The sequence below is a fragment of the Lytechinus variegatus genome, chromosome 17 (assembly GCF_018143015.1).
Source record: "Lytechinus variegatus isolate NC3 chromosome 17, Lvar_3.0, whole genome shotgun sequence".
In the NCBI taxonomy this organism is placed as follows: domain Eukaryota; kingdom Metazoa; phylum Echinodermata; class Echinoidea; order Temnopleuroida; family Toxopneustidae; genus Lytechinus; species Lytechinus variegatus.
Window position 1 is genome coordinate 16,172,254 of NC_054756.1, and position 19,762 is coordinate 16,192,015.

The 19,762-nt window shown below is 37.2% G+C and overlaps 1 protein-coding gene across 1 annotated transcript; it reads left to right on the plus strand.

The window, feature by feature from the left end:
- Positions 1 to 1,343: 1,343 nt before the first annotated feature.
- LOC121431267 (protein ANTAGONIST OF LIKE HETEROCHROMATIN PROTEIN 1-like) lies at positions 1,344 to 18,244 on the plus strand. The gene is made up of 4 exons (XM_041628777.1): positions 1,344 to 1,360; positions 15,841 to 16,077; positions 16,722 to 16,833; positions 17,810 to 18,244. Exons 1-4 carry the CDS (start codon positions 1,344 to 1,346, stop codon positions 18,242 to 18,244), a joined length of 801 nt encoding a protein of 266 aa, XP_041484711.1.
- Positions 18,245 to 19,762: the final 1,518 nt, after the last annotated feature.

Genomic DNA, 19,762 nt, shown 5'->3' on the forward strand with positions numbered 1-19,762 from the left:
CAATGTCGCTAGAAACCCACAATACTCTTCTTCCTTTAATGGATATTTCTTTTACTATTAGAGTAAAACATCACATTTTTCAACAGTTTATATTAACAAAATTTCTATCCGACATATAAGTTTGTTACCCTGAGGTTCAGATGATAATCTCGTCATGTCTACATCTCATTAGAAAAAAAAAGATGAGATGACGAGATCTCGGATCTCGTCATGCCTACATCCAGTGGGGGAGATGATAAGATGACAAGATCTTGGATCTCTTCATGTCAACTCCCTGTATAGAACAGATGTTGAGATGACAAGATCTAGCTCGGATCTCGTCATGTCTATACATCTTGGGGGCAAGGTTGGAGAGGCGATAAGATGACAAGATCCTGGATCTCGTCATGTCTATATCCCTTTGGAGAGATTATCAAATGACAAGATCCTGGATCTCGTTATGTCTATATCCCTTGGGAGAGATTATCAAATGACAAGATCTTAGATCTCGTCATGTCTACATCCCTTGGGGAGATTATCAAAAGACAAGATCTTAGATCTCGTCATGTCTACATATCTTGGGAGAGATTATCAAATGACAAGATCTTAGATCTCGTCATGTCTACATCCCTTGGGAGAGATTATCAAATGACAAGATCTTAGATCTCGTCATGTCTACATCCCTTGGGAGAGATTATCAAATGACAAGATCCTGGATCTCCTCATGTCTATATCCCTTGGGAGAGATTATCAAATGACAAGATCTTAGATCTCGTCATGTCTATATCCCTTGGGGGAGATTATCAAATGACAAGATCTTAGATCTCGTCACTACATCCCTTGGGAGAGATTATCAAATGACAAGATCTTGGATCTCGTCACTACATCCCGTGGAAGAGATGATCAGATGACAAGATCTTAGATCTCGTCATGTCTACATCCCTTGGGAGAGACTATCAAATGACAAGATCTTAGATCTCGTCATGTCTACATCCTGTGGGAGAGATGATCAGATTTTAAGATCTTGGATATCGTCAAGTCTATATCCTGTATAGAAGAGATTTTGACATAAGAAGATCTAGCTCGGATCTCTCCATGTCTATATCCTGTGGGGAAGGCGATGAGATGACAAGATCTTGGATCTCGTCATCCTGTGGAAGAGATGATCAGATGACAGGATCTTAGATCTCATCATGTCTACATCCTGTGGAAGAGATGTTGAGATAACAAGATCTAGCTCGGATCTCGTCATGTCTATGCCTCTTGTGGGCAAGGTGGGAGAGGCGATGAGATGTCAAGATCTTAGATCTCGTCACTACATCCCGTGGAAGAGATGATCAGATGACAATATCTTACATCTCGTCATGTCTACATCCTCTGGGTGAGATGGTCATGGGAGTGTTTCATCAACATTTTTGTCCGACAAGTTGTCAGACCTGACAACTTTCCTTGATGTTCATGGCTGAGAAGCACTTTTATTGTGGCAACTGTCGGATAAAATGAGACATGAAACGCTCCCCAGATGACAAGATCTTAGATCTCGCCATATCTACATCTTGTAAGAGAGAGATGAGATGACAATATGTCGGATCGAAGATCTTACCATCTGGGAATGTTTCGTAAAAGTTTTCAGCACTAACTTAATTGTCAGTGCTGACTATTTGAGTGAAACCCTAGCCGTTGATTGGCTGAGAAGCTCTGGTCTCTGACTGTGACTATGGTAACTGACGGAGAAAGACATCTTGTCAGTGCTGACAACTTTAATGAAACGGTCCCCTGATCATCTCCCGAACAGGATGTAGACATGACGAGAAAGGAAGTACATTTCCCTTGAAATTTGTATTATTTACAGGCTCATTTATTCTCTAGATTACTGATGGTAATCTCGATAGGTACATTCTAAAACTTGTTATTTTAACACATTCTAACACAGTCAATATGAGACCTCCTAATGAAGGTGCTGGTCAGTTTTCTCCCCAAATATAAATATGGAAAGTCATATCTTTATAATGAAGAAACATATATGCTATATAATTACACATTCTTTTTATTCTATATTTTGTGTGATAATAATTTGCGTAATCACGGATATATGCAATGATGCGAGAAAGGTTACTTAAATACATTTTACATGCTATTATATAATGGAAACAATTTTAATACTTACACATGTAAAACACTGGCGTTCAAATTTCGATATTACGTTGTTCACGAAATGAACTTTACAATAGTTGTCAAATTAACTGTTTAAAGAACAAGTCCACCCCAACAAAACCTTGATTTGAATAAAAAGAGAAAATTTCATCAAGCATAACACTGAAAATTTCGTCAAAATCGGATGTAAAATAGGAAAGTTATGGCATTTTAAAGTTTCGCTTATTTTTTTGTATATGAACGAGCCAGTTACATCCAAATGAGAGAGTTGATGACATCACTCACTCACTACTTCTTTTGTATTTTATTACATGAAATATGAAACATTTTTATTTTCTTGTTATTGTCATGTGAAATGAAGTTTCATTCCAGCCTGGACACGTGGAAATCCATTATTTTAACATTTTGTGCTTAAGGCAAGGAGGTCCTAATCGTCAAATTCGTAAAAATTGAAATATTGTATAATTCAAACAATAAAAAACAAAAGACATAGTGAGGGACATCATCGACTCTCTCATTTGGATGTAACTGGCTCGTTCATATTACTATTTTGTTGAAAATAGGCGAAACTTTGAAATGTCATAACTTTCTTATTTTACAGCCGATTTTGATGAAATTTTCAGAGTTATATCTGATCGTCTGATCTTTCTCTATTGATTCAAATCAACCTTTTTTTCTGAGGTGGACTTTACCTTTCATAATAATAAAGTGTTTAATCTGAATCATTCATTGAAGATTAAACATTGAACATTAAACTGCTTAAACTTCTTAAGAAATAATATCCACACGTTACATAATCACACGAAACTCATAAATTCGACTTTGGTTAAAAAAAGATTAACAATGATAACGATAATAATTCAATATTGATTTAAAAATAGTAGGAATGATGATCAAAAGCAGTAGTTAATCAGTCATAAATATTCAGGATGTCATGCAGACACGACAATTGGGAAAAAGATGAAAAACCTAAGAGCGAGGAAATATCATGTTCCATCCATTCTCCTTTTATTTCTCTCCCCCTCCCCCCCTTTCTTCTTTGTAAAAATTTTGGGTCAATAAGCCCCCCCCCCCTCCTTTTTTTTTCTTTACGTCCGTTTTTATTTCATGCCGGAATGGTCATCTCACGCGATTAAGAAAATATAAATAGCGATTCTTATGAAACATAAATATATAAAAGGTAGAAGCTATATCTGGGGACAACCTCCCCAACATACACACACTCACCACCCCCCCCCCCCCCTCAATTGGGTACGGCCAATTTTTGTTGGCTCACAATACGGAAAGCAGGATGTAAATGTTACAACACTTCAGTATGGAAAAAGAAAGACAAGCTACCCGTTTCAGAAGTCTGGAGTTATTATGTGGTATCAATGGAAACTAGCTGCCATAGTAACCGGCCAGGGCGTCGGCATCAGCCAATCAAAATCATAGTTTTCAAGGTAGTTGCCATGACGACAAATTTGAAAATAGTTATATCTCTTAGACGAGCCCCATGCCAATCTGCTCCTGCGATAGATAATGCATTTACTCTTCAGTTATGGGTATCAATCATGTAAAAAATTATTTTAAAAAAGAACATGTGATAGAGAAATTAAAGGGAAAGCGAATTATGCACTTATCTGTATCTGTCACGTTGACCGTGCTGTCAGCATGGTCAGCACCCGGAAGGTTGGGGCAGGCAGGCAGGGTATCTATTGTTCCTCTTTCAGTGCCTTCTATCATGTCTATTCGATATCAGCCCTTTTTTCAGGGCCACCAGCACGAGTATCATTTTATATATAATTCTTGTGGCACATATATCTCGAGTCGCTTGTCCTCGGCATTGAACGGACGGACACAACATATTACAATTGATGTTGATGGTGATAAAGTTAGAGAAAAATCAAGAACAAGAAGATCACGAAGGCCTGCAATGAGAGAACAAACTTGTTGAGCAAAGCTTACCAAAAGGCAACCATTCAACTATGGAGTGAGGCATGATGCGAATGTCTTCAAACGACGAGTCTCTATAACAATACCATAGTAAACAATAGCTATGTAAACCATTGAACTCTATTAGGTCCAGGGGCCGATTGTACGAAAGGGTCTTTGCAAGGACCGTCTTTCGTGTCGCCCATCTTTTATGATGCGCCATGTGAAACGCATTTTAAATAAATCATCTGCAAACATTCATTCGTCTGTTGAAATTAGCAAAATATTTGTTTATAAAATGATGTGATATATCATGAAATTTTATAACATTTGATTTAAAAGCAAGCTAACGAATCTTATTCTTTATCATAAATTTCAGAAACACCCCGCTTTTTGCATATCATAAAAGATGGGCGACACAAAAGGCGGTCCTTGGAAAGACCCTTTCGTGCAATCGGCCCCAGGGTTCCACGGAGAATAGTTACTTGATCTAAGTTTGTGACCCCGGATTATCGGAATTTTTTCAAGAAGAAAAGGGTCACGGCCTTTCGCGACGAACCAATCATAATGCTGAATTGTACCAGGGGCGGCGGAACATAAATAAATATAAAAAAAATCCCCGTATGCAATTTTTTTTTTCAAAATGGAAAATGCCCCGTCTTAAAAATGAGATGTGCCCTTTTCAAAATGAATTAGCGTTTTTCGAAGTAAAACATAATTCATTTCAGGTTAAAAATCACAAATTTTGGGGCTAGCTCTTCGCGATCCCATCAATTATTGTTTAGTGTAAGGTATTCGTTCTGTTCCTGGTTACAAACATTGCTTAGAATATCCAGTTTTCAGGTGGAAAATCAATTTTTTTGGCTTCGCGCTCCCATCAATAATAGTTTGGTAAGATACTCCTCCTGTTCATACAAAAATGCTTAGAATGTCCAGTTTTCAGGATGGAATATGATACCCTTTTCATAAACCCAATAAAAATAAGCCGCCTAAGAGTAATGCGGATAATTCAATAAAAATCGCGTTCATAAACTCCGAAAATAAGCCGCCTTATTTTTACGAGCGCCCGTCCTGAAAAAGGCGGATAATCGTCATGGCAACCGCACACGTCCCTCCGACGGGGTTGTGTTTCCGGGGCGCGGGATATGGCACTTCCGTGTATCTTGCCGCGCGCGAAATCTCAAAATTATACCACTGCACTGTACTGGATATACCGTACATGCACTCATCTCTCGCTCTTTCCCAATATGTTTCTCTGGCAAATAATCGTCACTAATTTGGTGATCGCACATACTCAGTTGAAAACCATACGACTGCTCAACCAGATGAAATTACAGTTCAGGCAAAAACTAAGGAGAAAGCGGGCTCTGTTCGATCTAGAAACAAGGAGGAATCGCCGTCGTTTCCAGCGACGCCGTTGGTTACTCACCTCGATCTCCATCGCTTCTGCTGTATTCAACGGTAGGACATGTAATAGGACATTCTGGCGGCGGAGACATGCACATGCTTTGTGGAGAGATGATGCCCGCGCCCCTGACTTCAACGATCAGGAATGGCGGAAGCATTTTCGTATGTCCCGTGACACATTTGAATATATAGCAGAACAGCTCCGACCCCTACTTGATAAAAGAACCCCGAATGGACAGCCGCGAACCATTCACTACAAGAAAAGACTGGCAATTGTTCTGTGGTGGCTGGCAACCCCGACCGAATATAGGAGCCTTGCAACTTTATTTGGAATTGGTATATCAACTCTCTGTAACCTTCCCTTATAAAAAAAATTGAATGGTATACCATTGACTACCATTCATCATACACCATTGATATACCATTGGAATACCATTCGCACAGCACCCACCATACACCAATGGTATACCATTCAAGCCTCAATGGTATACCATTCAAACTAATTTAAATAATTGGGACGTTACTATTACCATATTCATGAGCACCATTTACCATTCATATACCATTGATCAAACACCATTCACCATTGATCTACCATATGGCCACTATAGACAGGTTTACCATTGACCACCATTCACCATTCAGCCACCATTCACTGGCCTACCATTTACCATTCAGCCACCATTCACTGGACACCATTGGCCTACCAATTGCCTTTCACCATACACCATTCGCCTACCATTGACCATTGACCATACACCATTCATGTACCATTCACCATCCGCGTATCATTCACCGTACACCATTCGCGTACCATTCAACATACACCATTCGTGTACCATTGAGCGCTCACCATTCAACTACCATTCGCCGTAAACCGTTCACCATTGATTGACCATTCACTTTACACCATTCTACCATACACCGAACACCATTGACCTACCATTTACAGTACACCATTGGCCTACCATACACCATTGAACTAATATTCACCGTACACCGTAGGCTTACCATACACCATTGGCTTACCATACACTGTACACCATTGACCTACCATTTACCATACAATACTGTCATACCATACACTATACTATTAGTCAACCATTCAAATAACACCATTGGTCATACACTATAGACGACAAGTGTACATTCAATGGTAGACCAATGGTAGACAGTAGAACAAAGATGTGCAATGTATAGTAAGCCAATAAAGTACAGTGAATGGTAGACCAATGGTGAACAGCATATCTCTGGGGCTAATGGAAAGCTTAATAATGGAATAAGTACCCCGGTATACACAAGAAAAAAATGAAAGCAGTTATTTCAAGAACGTCATTAAATTGCTTTTACTATAAGAAGTTTAAGTACAGCATAAATGGCACAGAGTATTCACAAGTATAGACTTTATGATTAAAGCACATAAGTTATTAATATATATGACTTAGCTATTCGTTGATATCTCTGTCAATCTTGCTATGAAAAAAATAAACATGTATCAAGACAGATCGAGTTTGAAAAACACAACAAATGAAGACTAACATTTCCAAAAATAAACCTGTTCTCTCTTATTGCTTTTTACATGGATTGCGTACTTGGCAAAACCACTGTTCTGCATACAAACCTGATACTTGATGTTAAATCTGTTGTGTGTAATTGCTTTCAACAACATTAATAAACATTTTTTTACTAATAAGTTCAAGTACAAAAGAGTATTGACAGGTATGGCATAAAAGCACCATATTATGAATACATGTGACTACGCGACACTACAAGAGATCAATGATTGCACTCCACATAGATATTATGTTAATTTTCCTATAAACAAATTTACATGTAAGACAGAATTTGGACAACAAACTAATGAACACCAAATTTCGAAGATTAAACTCAAAATGTGCGATAGCCTTCACATGGCCAAATGAATAAAGGGTACCACACCTAGAAGAAATGAAATATCCCCAAAAGGGGGCAAAATAGTACCCCCGAATTGTTCTCTTTTTTTCTTTTCACCTAAAAAGATATATCAATGGCGTGTTTCTACAAAGAATTGTTAAAAAGTATTACCCGCCTAAGTATCCAGAATCCTGGATAAGTTTCCTGTAGAAACAGACGCGATGTGGTTAACTGATAAATTGCATCGCACAAAATACGGTTTCTCATTTTTCTTTGAGAGGTGGTTATTGCCATGTTAATCCGTTTAATTTTTCTGTAAAACATAGGGCAAAATAGCATGCATGTCTGGCTTAAGTGCTTGAACCCAGAAGTGCGATCTCACAGTATACATATATTCTGGCCTGTTTAATCTCGCCAGCTGATCGCATAACACGTATACCTGCTACAATGAGTGAGATCTACCATGAATTTTGAAAATTTTCCTAACGAGACATACCGAAATGCAATGTTGATGTTATAAATTGAATTTTCCGATTTCTGCCCTATTTGCTAAGTGAAATGCAAGTTAATCAGATTATTCGGTCCGTAGAAACAGGTTGGTTTAAGAGCGATAAGAATATTCGAGTCCGGAAAAGATAAACTGTTTTTAATGATTTACTGTAGAAACACCCCAAAAGTTTATAATAAATACAATAAAGATACATTAAGAAATAAAGTATATATCACACATAGAAAGAAAATATAATGAAAATAGGGAAAGAAAATTATTCAATTTGGAACACTAAAAAACAGAAAAAATAGAGACCTCTTTTTGCAAAATATATAGAAAATAATATATACAAGATACCCACTTATTTCTTTTCTGTCTATTTTTGCTGTGCTGAATCAGATGAATAACTCAACTATGTGTGAGAAATAATATGATTATTGTCTTACACAGAATCAGTAGTCAATTGTAATTTTTTACAACCTAGCTTGGACAAAATTTGAATTCATATAATACAAAAAATATATAAATTGTGATTTTGTATATTCATGAGGACTTGAAGAGAACAGTTTTACCAAAAAATAACAACTTTAATTCGTCATAACTTCGTTAATCCTCAACAAATTTTGATGAAATTTTCAGTGCTTTTTGTTTGTCTGATGCACACTTTGAATTATATCACATAACTTTCAGTCTCGAGTACCTCTAGCCCTTCAATCAAATGGGTTGGACGACCGGTTACATTTTACACATAAAATAGTTATGAGAATGAAGGGGACCATAGAAAGAAAGCATAGAAGAGGGGAGATTTTGGTAGGGAGAGAATGAATCAGAAAAACATCATGCTGAAAATTTCGTTAACATCTAATAATAACAAAGTTATTGAATTTGAAATTTTAACAATGTTTTGGTAAAAAACTAACCTAATGTACACATGATTGTCAGGAATATTTGCTAGGCTTATTGTATGAAATGAAATCATAATTATTTCATATTTTCATACATGTGTGTATGATATGTCCCAAGTATCATATCATTATTTCCAGCAATGCATATCTTCACATTAAAGGTCAAGTCCACCACAGAAAATGTTGTTTTGAATCAACAGAGAAAAATCAGGCAAGCATCATGCAAAATATTTCATCAAAATCGGATGCAAAATTTCGCTTATATTTCACAAAATAGTTATATGCACAATTTACCCACATGCATATGAGAGAATCGATGATGTCCCTCACTTTTTGTTTTGTTTTTCATTGTTTTACTTCTACAATATTTCAATTTTTACAGATTTGACAATAAGGACCAACTGGACTGAACCAAATAATGTTAAGCAATGGTAACTCCACATATTCAGTGAGAAATAAAACTTTATTTCAAAGGTCAATGGGGAGAAAATTATATTTCATATTTAAAAAAAACAAAAGAAAAGTGAATGAGTGATGTCATCAGTTCCCTCATTTGCATACCGACCAGGATGTGCATATAACTATTAAGTGAAATTGAGTGAAACTTAAAAATGTCATACCTTTCTTATTTTTCATCCGATTTTTATGTTTCATTTTTCTCTATTTAATCAAATCAACTTTTTGTTAGGGTGGACATGTCTTTGAAATAAATTTTCACTCCATTTTTTATAGTCCTCGGAGGACAAAGTGTAAATAAGCATGACTTCTTGTAATAAAATACAAAAGAACAAGAGGGGATATGACATCAGCTTGGGTACGTCGTGGTCTAGTGGTTCTGACTCTCACCTTACAAACAGAGGGTCATGAATTTGAGTCCTAGCCATGGTGTGTTTTCCTTGAGCCCGAAATTTATCCACACTATGCTGCACTAGACCCAGGTGAAGTGAATGGGTACCCGGCAGGATTAATTCCTTGAAGCTGTAATAAGAAATATTGGATGAAAACAATGCAAAGGACAGTATATTAGCTAAAGGTTCAAAACATCAATGCTTGTCGTGTGTTTAAGCTTTCTTTAGAAGTTCTTATATTTTTTTAAATATCGAGAAATTTGCAGTATACACTACCATTCAATTGAACGGTACCAATTAACAAATATCAACATTTTGTAAAATATGTTAAATAAATTTATGTTTAACCATAGATGGGAAGAAAATAACCTATTATCTAATGGGAGGCCCCAATGATGACAAATACCACAACAAATGAATACATGAGGACAAAGTGTCCACCCCTCAGCCAACATACTGATTTTTTTTTTCAGCTATGCCACTGCAGGAATACAATCTGTTTTATCTCATGAAGCTTTGCAATTTTTCCTACTGAAGAAAATTCTTACACACATACCTTTCATAAACTCCATTTTTTTCTTGTACACGGCACGTTTTCTGTGTTCAACACCCGTCGTGTCATTCCCATGTAAGGCTGGACCATCTACCTTATCATCCAGTGTATCCGTCGTCCAAACTTTGAAAATGAAATAAAATCAATTTAAGTGTTGTAAAATCTGCATGTATGTGCAGATACAAACAAAAATAGAATACTAATATAGTAATAGAAAAAGAATGATCTTAGAACTTTAATTTTAGAGATATTTTTCATGGATCTCTGATTACCAGCCCACAATTCAGGAATACAATAATAAAATGTGATATTGTTCAGCTTAGTTCAGACAAGGCTGTATTATAAATGTGCATGCTTTATACTAGTAATAGCTATGTCATCTGAAATCAAATTTCCAGAGCAGCAATTTTCAAAAGGAGGGTAATCGATGACATAAATTCCATTTCCCTGGTATTGACAATCCCAGAAGCGGATCCAAGTGGGCACATTTGACCTGGGGTCCGTTGTATATTTTGAGTTGCAATAAATCGCAACTCTAAATATCATACGCAACTTGATTTTCAACCAATCAACAGCGCGCATTTGGGACTTGCGATTGATTTTTTGACCTGGGTTTAAACGCAACTCTTTCTGCAATGGACCCCTGTGCCCCCACCTTGAGAGCAAGATAAAAATGTGGCTTTCTTACACAAGTGTTCCCCCTCCCCTTCGAAAGTTACAGCAAATATTTATATTGAAAATATTGTCTCATACAAGAGTGAGGATCTCTTTTTTGGTTTGCTTGTTATATAAAATTTCCTTGGGAAAATCTGCCCCACTACCCCCTTTGAGAAATCATGGATCCGTTCATGGACAATCGTATGCCAGTGGATGAATTCCAGACATTGTTTTAGGCAAGTTTTGATCAGTAAATAAATAAAAACAGATAAAATGTGATCACAGGACAAACTTAAAAAAGGATAAAATTTACTTTAAAAATTGATATGCCTAGCCCCATGAAATGATCTAATAATAACCTCCCGCATTAATGCTTCACAAGTTTCACACCAGCCAACTTCGAGCAAAACTCCCCACCAGAAATTGTCGTATTTGTCTACACACGTTTTGAGGTCAATACACAATATGCCCACCACTTTTCAAAATATTGCGGATCGCTTGGATTTGCCGTCATGTTGAAATGGACCGAAGTTATGCGACCAAAAGATTCGCATGCGGCATGCTGGCTGTTTGTTCGCCACATGTTAGCATGATTTGTTTGCTAACTTCAGTCCCAATAAACATTACAGCGAATCCAATCCGCGAAGTGATTTCTACGGATTAGATCAACCATTTGTCAACGCCTCGAGATCTAAGACTAAATACAGCCGTTCCCGATATTTTGAAAAGAGGTGGTATTAACATCGAAATGTGACTGAGAGACCTGTCATGACATTTGGGAACAAATTTTGGTGATGAGGTATGCTGGTAACACAACGAACAATTGTGTACAACGGATAGCGGAGCGTGAACGTAGCGGTCGTGTACATTTTTGCTTATTACATGACGTCATCCAGCCCCTGCCGAGAACCAATTTATGAATGAAAATATAGTAAGCATGCGCAGTGCAAGCCTTTTATTTCCCCACACAGAATTCCACCAAAACAAGTGTGCAATTCTCTATCACCTCGTACCAAAATCGACCTAGAATTTCACTTTCCCGTATTTTATATGAATTATGAAAGGTATTCTCGGAGGATCTATTTTCTCACCGATACTGCACAGGTAAGCAAATTTCGATTACTTCTTGCTTTTCTGTCAAAATCTTACGAATTAGCGTCTATATGCCATCGTGTTCGTTGGAATTTGTAGAGTCTATCGCAACGTGCGCAAAGTCAATTGGCTTCCGGGTTTCGGAGCGTCGCGTGAATATGCATGAAATTGCAGAGTTTCGATAATTTTCGATCGATACCGGAGCGATCCGATCACGAACCAAAACTATTTACGGCGTACACAACGTGACCGGATATCGTTATCGCTATCGATACTTCCGCACGCAGTCCGAAGGAATTATTTTTGGGACCACGTGGTCATGACGTGATCTGCGCGATTGACCAATCAGCGGTCTTCGAATCGCTGTGCGGAGACGATCTATCCGTTGTACACAGTCTATGGACAATTGTTCGTTGTGGGTAATCGGCCGGTGCAAAACTGCATTAGCGCCACTTTTCTCTGCATAATTATTGCAGCCTCTGTAGAAAAATTGAATAGGAATCGTTTGTCACTCTGTCCAGTCACAGTTCCACACACAAAGTGCACATTTCACCCTATGTGCGATGAGTGGTGTGTACAGTGTAACTTTATAGGGGCTGCGTAGTCTTTATCATTTTTCAAACTTTAGGACCCCTACCATGTTTCACCTCCATTTTATCTCATTTACCAACATCTATCAACAACAACAAATTATAGACCTAATTCCAAAACAATATTTGTCGGCAAGTTTTCAATTTCAGTGAATTACGTTGTGCAGTGCAGTGTTTCACAATTAACGCTTTGACAGTCTTGACATTAGCATTAACAAATCATTCATTCATGAATTCAACGTATTCAGAGATGGTTTTTGTAAAACATTGACAATAAACATCAGGCAATACGAGCGAATTACTAATCTATTCCATGCTCGCCGAGCTCAACTCAGCCAACACAAAGCATAAGCACTCCCTATCGTCATACTCATAGCCACGTCCCGGCCAGTAGAGCAGCGGCCAGCGCCAACGGGGCATGCAATGGCGGTGGCAGTGCAGTGCAGTGGTCGTGGCAGTACACCGACATCTAATATTTTGAGACAATTTGAGAAATAAATCAAAGAAAATTGTTATAGAACTTACTGTTTAGCCTTCTACAAATGACTTTGAAGTCGCTGTCCGAATCTGACCCGTGTTCCTTTAGTTTTTGATGAATTATCGACGGACTTATCAACAGCAAAACGGCGGTCCCGGTAGATGGAGTTTTCTTTTTCAAATATTGCAATTGGCGGTTAGACGTGCGCGCGCGTACGTGCGTGCGATAGAGCTAGCTAACAAGCAGCCAAGCGGCCCTGCTTGCCAACGCGAAAGGGAGGGGAGGGGGTGAATTAAAACCAAATCAGGGGTGTCTTCTTTTTCCTCTCGATTGGCTCTGGGTTGGAAACCATGATGGCGTGTCACTGTTTTCCTTGGATCTTGGAATCTATGAAAAAAGTTTTTGATCCCTTCACTTTTTTTCCTGTATTCTCTTATTTTCTTTTTTATTTTCGTTGTCTTTTTTCTTTTCTGTTAATCTAATTTCTTTTCTTCATTGCCTTTTTTCTTTTCTTGTTTTTTCCCTTAATATATATTTTTTTACTCATTCCTCATCTTCCCTTTTAATTTGCTTTTGTAATGATAGAAATTGAGATTTCATTCAGTAGATTTCTTTTCTGTTACATTGTACTATACCCTGATGGCGGCATGCATGCAGGGAATTTTGATAGGGGTGAGGGAGCAAGCTTGGATAAATCATTTCAATCAAGTAATGATCGGCCTATAGAATATCTCTCCTCTTTATAAACGCTGTCCACAAGTGGGAAAGAATAATTAGGGCCTAAAAAATAGAATTAGAATTTTGAAAATATCATTTGTAAAAAAAAGAGAGAAATAATTCATGATTGGAAGCAGCTATAATAGTGTACAAATGGGTTCAGAGGGGGCTTTTGACGTTGCAGACAGACCAAATCAGGGTTTGCGGATGGGAATTTGATAGAGGTTGGGGGACCAAGACAACCAACAGTGAATTCATTTTGAGCAAAATATGGGGCATTGCAAGAAACTTGCCGCAATCGAAGCAATCGAATGCAAATTAATTTCAGACTCCAAAATCATGAGAGTCATACTTTTCATTGCAAACTTGCAACTGATCCATAAAAAAATCCAAATTGTTATGTTCTAGATAAACTTAATGTTTATCATCACCTGTAAATTTGCATCTGATCGAATTTTGGGATTGATTGCAAATATCTTCTTGGAACACTCAATATATAGTTTTTTTTATAAAAAGCGGCCATAAACAAGCAAAATTATTATAAAAATAGAATAAAACTTATTAATTAAAAATCAAAACCCTTATTATCAAAAAAGATTTCATTGACCGATTGATTTTATTTTTGCACCCATTGCATCAGATTTAAATTTAGAAAGTAACAAGTACAATTGTAAAATATAACAAATTTATAATGTTATAACCACTGGATCAATAATATTTAAACACATATAGACCTTTTACTTAATAAGGAAAAAGACAATTTAAAAGAATGCAAGATACCATGTTTACAATCATGAGCGATTACACTTGATTTGGGGAAGCTGCTCGCATAAAAGTCACAGCTCAAATATTTAATTAACTCTAAATACCTTTTAATCTTTGATATATTTTCTTTAAATCTTCGGAATTATGATAATGGGTAATGCAACTGGGCATACCATTCACCATTAACATTAATGGCATTCATTAGGCAAACACCACTAAGCCACTATGGCTTTACAATTATCCAACATGATTATATATACCACTAGGCACATACTACTAAGACACCATATTGGGTATATGGTATACCATTGATACCAATCATACCATTATAGAGGCACATACTACTGAGACACCATTGGGTATATGGTATACCATGCAGTCATACCATTAGAGGCACATACTACTCAGACACCATTTGACACCACTGAGACACCATTGGGTAATGGTATACCATTCACCATACTAATCATACCATTATACATGTTATAGAGGCACATACTACTGAGCACCATTGAATACCACTGAGACACAATTTGGTATATGGTATACCATTCATCATACCAGTCATACCATTATAGAGACACATACTACTGAGACACCATTGAATACCACTGAGACACCATTGTATACCACTGAGACACCATTGGTGTATGGTATACCATTCATTATACCAGTCATACCATTAGAGGCATATACTACTGAGACACTATTGAATACCACTGATACTCCATTGTATACCAACGAGACACCATTGGTGTACGGTATACCATTGATCATACCAATCATACCATTACAGGCACATACTACTGAGACACCATTGAATACCACTGAGACACCATTGTATACCACTGAGACACCATTGGTGTATGGTATACCATTCATTATACCAGTCATACCATTAGAGGCATATACTACTGAGACACTATTGAATACCACTGAGACACCATTGTATACCACTGAGACACCATTGGTGTATGGTATACCATTGATCATACCAATCATACCATTACAGGCACATACTACTGAGACACCATTGAATACCACTGAGACACCATTGTATACCACTGAGACACCATTGGTGTATGGTATACCAATGATCATACCAGTCATACCATTACAAGCACATACCACTGAGACACCACTGAATACCACTGAGACACCATTGGGTAATGGTATACCATTCGTCATACCAATCATATAATTAGTCACATACCGCTGAGACACCATTGGGTATATGGTATACCATTTACCATTAAATAAACTACCAATTACCATTAAGAACTTACCATTGAAACACCACTTAAATACCATTCGCGTACCATTTACCATTCAGATCACCATTCAACTACCATTCGGCACCATTCAAATACCATTGGCGATTTTTATAAGGGTTACCAGAGAGGTCTGCTATGCGATAAAGGAGACTCTATTGCATCAGTACATATCCCTCCCTGCCGGACATCGCATTCAAGAAACAATAAATGGTTTCGAACGGAGGGGGTTTCCCCAGTGTGCTGGAGCCATTGATGGCACACACCTTCCCATCATTGCTCCCTGCGACAGTCCCGCCGATTATCACAATAGGAAAGGTTGGCACTCAATCATTCTCCAGGCGATAGTGGACCACAATTACTGGTAATATCATTAAAGCATACTTTAAAATAAAAATGAATGAAACATGGCTTGCTAAAATACCTCACAATAGTTATATCTGGAACAAAAAGGCAGTTTATCCCTATATAATGTAGATCTACTCATTTCAGAGAGAGAATTGTCTAACCATAAACCAGATCCCAGTAAAATCGTTATCTTTGTTGAAACATTACACAAAAAATTGAGGCTTACTCCGATGTGCCGCTATGTGTGTTTTAATATCATCGTGGATAATACTTTCTCACTTTAATTCAGCACATTGCATAATTATCAGTAAATTCAATACTGATAGTGTTGACAGGCTTGATAAATACAAAACGGCCAAAACTTTTCTGAACTTCATCTCAAAGCTGGTAATTACCATGTATTCTGGATTCAGCAATGCACCTCTTTCAATAAACATGAAAACAAGGTGATTATCTTGACTTTTTAAATCCTTAAAGCTTTCATTTACCAATCAAAATAAATGTTAAAAAAAAAGAAAACTTACCCCCTGTGCCTTTCATAACAGTAAGTAAAATTTTGCTCATCCAGGCTCATTATTAGCATTAACTAATTGTGCATTGGCTGTTGCAAACTATTTCTTCTCAGTGATTGAAATTTCCAATTTTTCTTTTCTTTCACAGTTTCACAGACATTAATATTGGGTGGCCAGGGCGGACTCACGATGCGAGGGTGTTGGCGAACTCTGATTTTTTCCACAGAGCGGAGAATGATGGCCAGTTGTTTCCAGAAGAGGCAAGTTTTCATGCTATAAAGTATATTTACAAAATCCTTTTGAACAAGGTTGTGGTAATGAAGGAATTGGTAGGAATGATATGCAGGTAGCTCCAAGATCGAATAACCAGAAATATGCTCTCTCTTCCGATTGATATTTTAACCATATTCATTTTGGTTTTGTTTTTAGCCTGAACGTAAAAAGACAATGACTAAATAGAAGTAGAGGCACTAGCGTATACTCTTAAAAGGGATTGGTAAAAATGACCAATCTGTTGGTTAATATGTGTCCGACCGATAAAATTGGTCAATATCAACCAAAATTTTGGTCGATTTGAACCAATAATTTGGTTGCTTTTGACCAATTTTATCGGTTGGACACATATTAACCAACAGATTGGTCATTTTGACCAATCGTTTTTACAGTGTACCTACATGGGGAGGGGGGGGCAGTTTCCCTCCCCCTGACGAGCCATAACCCATGCAAAGGACGTATCCCTGCCCCCCCCCTGACGAGCTTGAAAGACCTTTTTTGTCCCCCCCCCTCCCTTGACGAGCATGAACACCTTTTTTTGGGGGGGGGGCTTGTCAAATTTTTTCTGGTACAAAATCCTTTATTTCTCATTGAAGACCTTTTTTTTTTTGCATGTCAAATTTTTTGGTGGACGGTTTTGCCCCCCCCCCCCGTGGAAAATCTTAGGAACGCCACCGAGTAGAGGGTATCAACATTTGTTAAAATTGTAACTGCACTACTGGAAATAAAAATGATTTCATTTTTGTACATTGTTTGAAATATTGTACGCAAGGGTTTCCCATTCTATATATTGCTATGTATTGTAGAAATATATCACAATAACAAAATTTATCTGTCTTGAATTTCCCACTTATTCTTTATTTGTATGGTTTGTATAATTATTGCATAATGTACTGCTGTATGGGCTCTTAATATTCGACAAAAAATCACATTGCATTTATTTCTTTGAACTTATTCATACAGCATAACCGAATAATTGATGGAGTGGAAGTACCTGTAGTGATCATCGGGGATCCGGCCTACCCCCTCAAACGATGGCTAATGAAAGCGTTCCCCAACACCGGGCATTTGACCAGGGACCAGCACAATTTCAACTTCAGGCTGAGCTCAGCGAGGATGGTCGTTGAAAATGCCTTCGGGCGCCTGAAGGGGAGATGGAGGCGCCTTCTCAAGCGGAATGATGTCGATACTGCCTTCGCGTCAGAGGTAGCAGCGGTATGTTGTGTGCTTCACAACATATGTGAAGTTTACAGGGAACATTATTACCCTGAATGGGATGTCCGACGAGAAGAGAGACGAGTGCACCAGCCAGTGATTAATAACCCTGTACGTAGACAAGGCCGTGATGCTGAGGCAAGAGCCATTCGGGAAGCTATCATGAATTTTTTGAGGGCTTAAAATACATACAAAATGATGGATACCAAGGACTCCTATTTTAGTTGCAGTGTGAACATCTGTGACAGTATATGATCATTAATGTCGTTTGATGATTAATCAAAGCATCGCACCTGATATGAAAGAAATAGTTACTAAGTATTTCAAACTTAAAGTGGCAGCTTATGGTAAATTGCATTTTTTTATCTTTATTGCAACTTGGAAGAAAAGTTTTGTTTCCGTGAACCTCTACAGACAAAAACTTGTTTTTCCCCTATTTTTCACAGAAAGGCCGTGTATTCCAAAATTTCATTTTTAATAATGAAATACTAATCAAAGAGATCATTGACTTTTTCACTCCATCATCATGCTAAATTTGAAATATAAATAATAAAAACGTCTTTCGAGTTAATACAGGGTATTATTGATCTACATGTACTTGCTGCTCACCAGCACAAATCTCTAAATGCCTATTATCTCATCTTGTGCCATTTCGAGTTGTTTGTCCGAAACTTAAATTTTTCTATACGTAAATGTGTTGTACAGTTAAGCAACTTCACACTTGAACTTTATAAAGGTTTCAAATTATGTTAACCAATGTTATCAACCCGACTCAACCCCTTATTTTCTCATAATTATTTGTATTCGCCAATGGCTCTGGGAACTACTTCTCTCTCCCTCTTTTTACTTCATTCAATCCCTTAAATCAGGAATTTTTTTTTTCATGCAGGCAAATTTTTGTTATTGAATTTATTGAGATTTTTTCTTATTTTCTCCTTCATATTTTTGGAATAAATGTTACTTTTCAAGTTATCAATCAGAACTGTGTTTTCCAGGATTTCATTTTTGTTTCATTTGAAGATACAATGGCCCGTATTCTGAAGTCAGGTTTAACTTAGACCATGGTCTAACTCTGTGTTAAAATTATGGGAAGCCAAAAGTGTCAAAATATTTATTCAGTTGTATTGTTCTTATGTTTATTGTACTCTTTCGTGATTCATCTATGATGAAGACAATCATCATTTTATCCTTCCTAGACAATTATGAATGATTTGAGAGCCAAATGAGCTGAAATATGACATATCTAATGTTAATGATTTATGTAACAATTGGCTATCCATACTTAAACCACAACTTAAAACCTGAGTTTAAGTTAAACCTGACTTCAGAATACGGGCCAATGTAATGTGGTGATGTTAACATAGTTCTACTGAAATGTATTTTAGGAGAATGAAACCTTTGGAACAAAATAGCTTGTGTGAAAACAGAAAAATCAAAGAAGTACATGTAGATCAACAAAATTTTGAGGAAAATCGGACAAATAATGATAAAGTTATGAGCATTTAAATATTGCGATCTCTAATGATAGATGCTCAAATTGGCAATGCGACAGAGATGTGTGATGTCACTTGTGAACAACTCTCTCCATTACTTTAGTATATATTTCACTTGTATTGCCTCTTTTATCACATATATCAGTAGATCATGTGTTCTTTCTATAGGAGGGCATGTAATAGAGATTTTTGAAGAATACATCATGGA

What these genes read in the sequence shown, in the direction of transcription:
- LOC121431267 (XM_041628777.1), top strand. An exon ending in ATAGTGGACCACAATTACTG is followed by an intron (nt 16,078 to 16,721) that starts GTAATATCATTA and finishes TTTCTTTCACAG; the next exon opens with TTTCACAGACATTAATATTG. An exon ending in GCCAGTTGTTTCCAGAAGAG is followed by an intron (nt 16,834 to 17,809) that starts GCAAGTTTTCAT and finishes TTATTCATACAG; the next exon opens with CATAACCGAATAATTGATGG.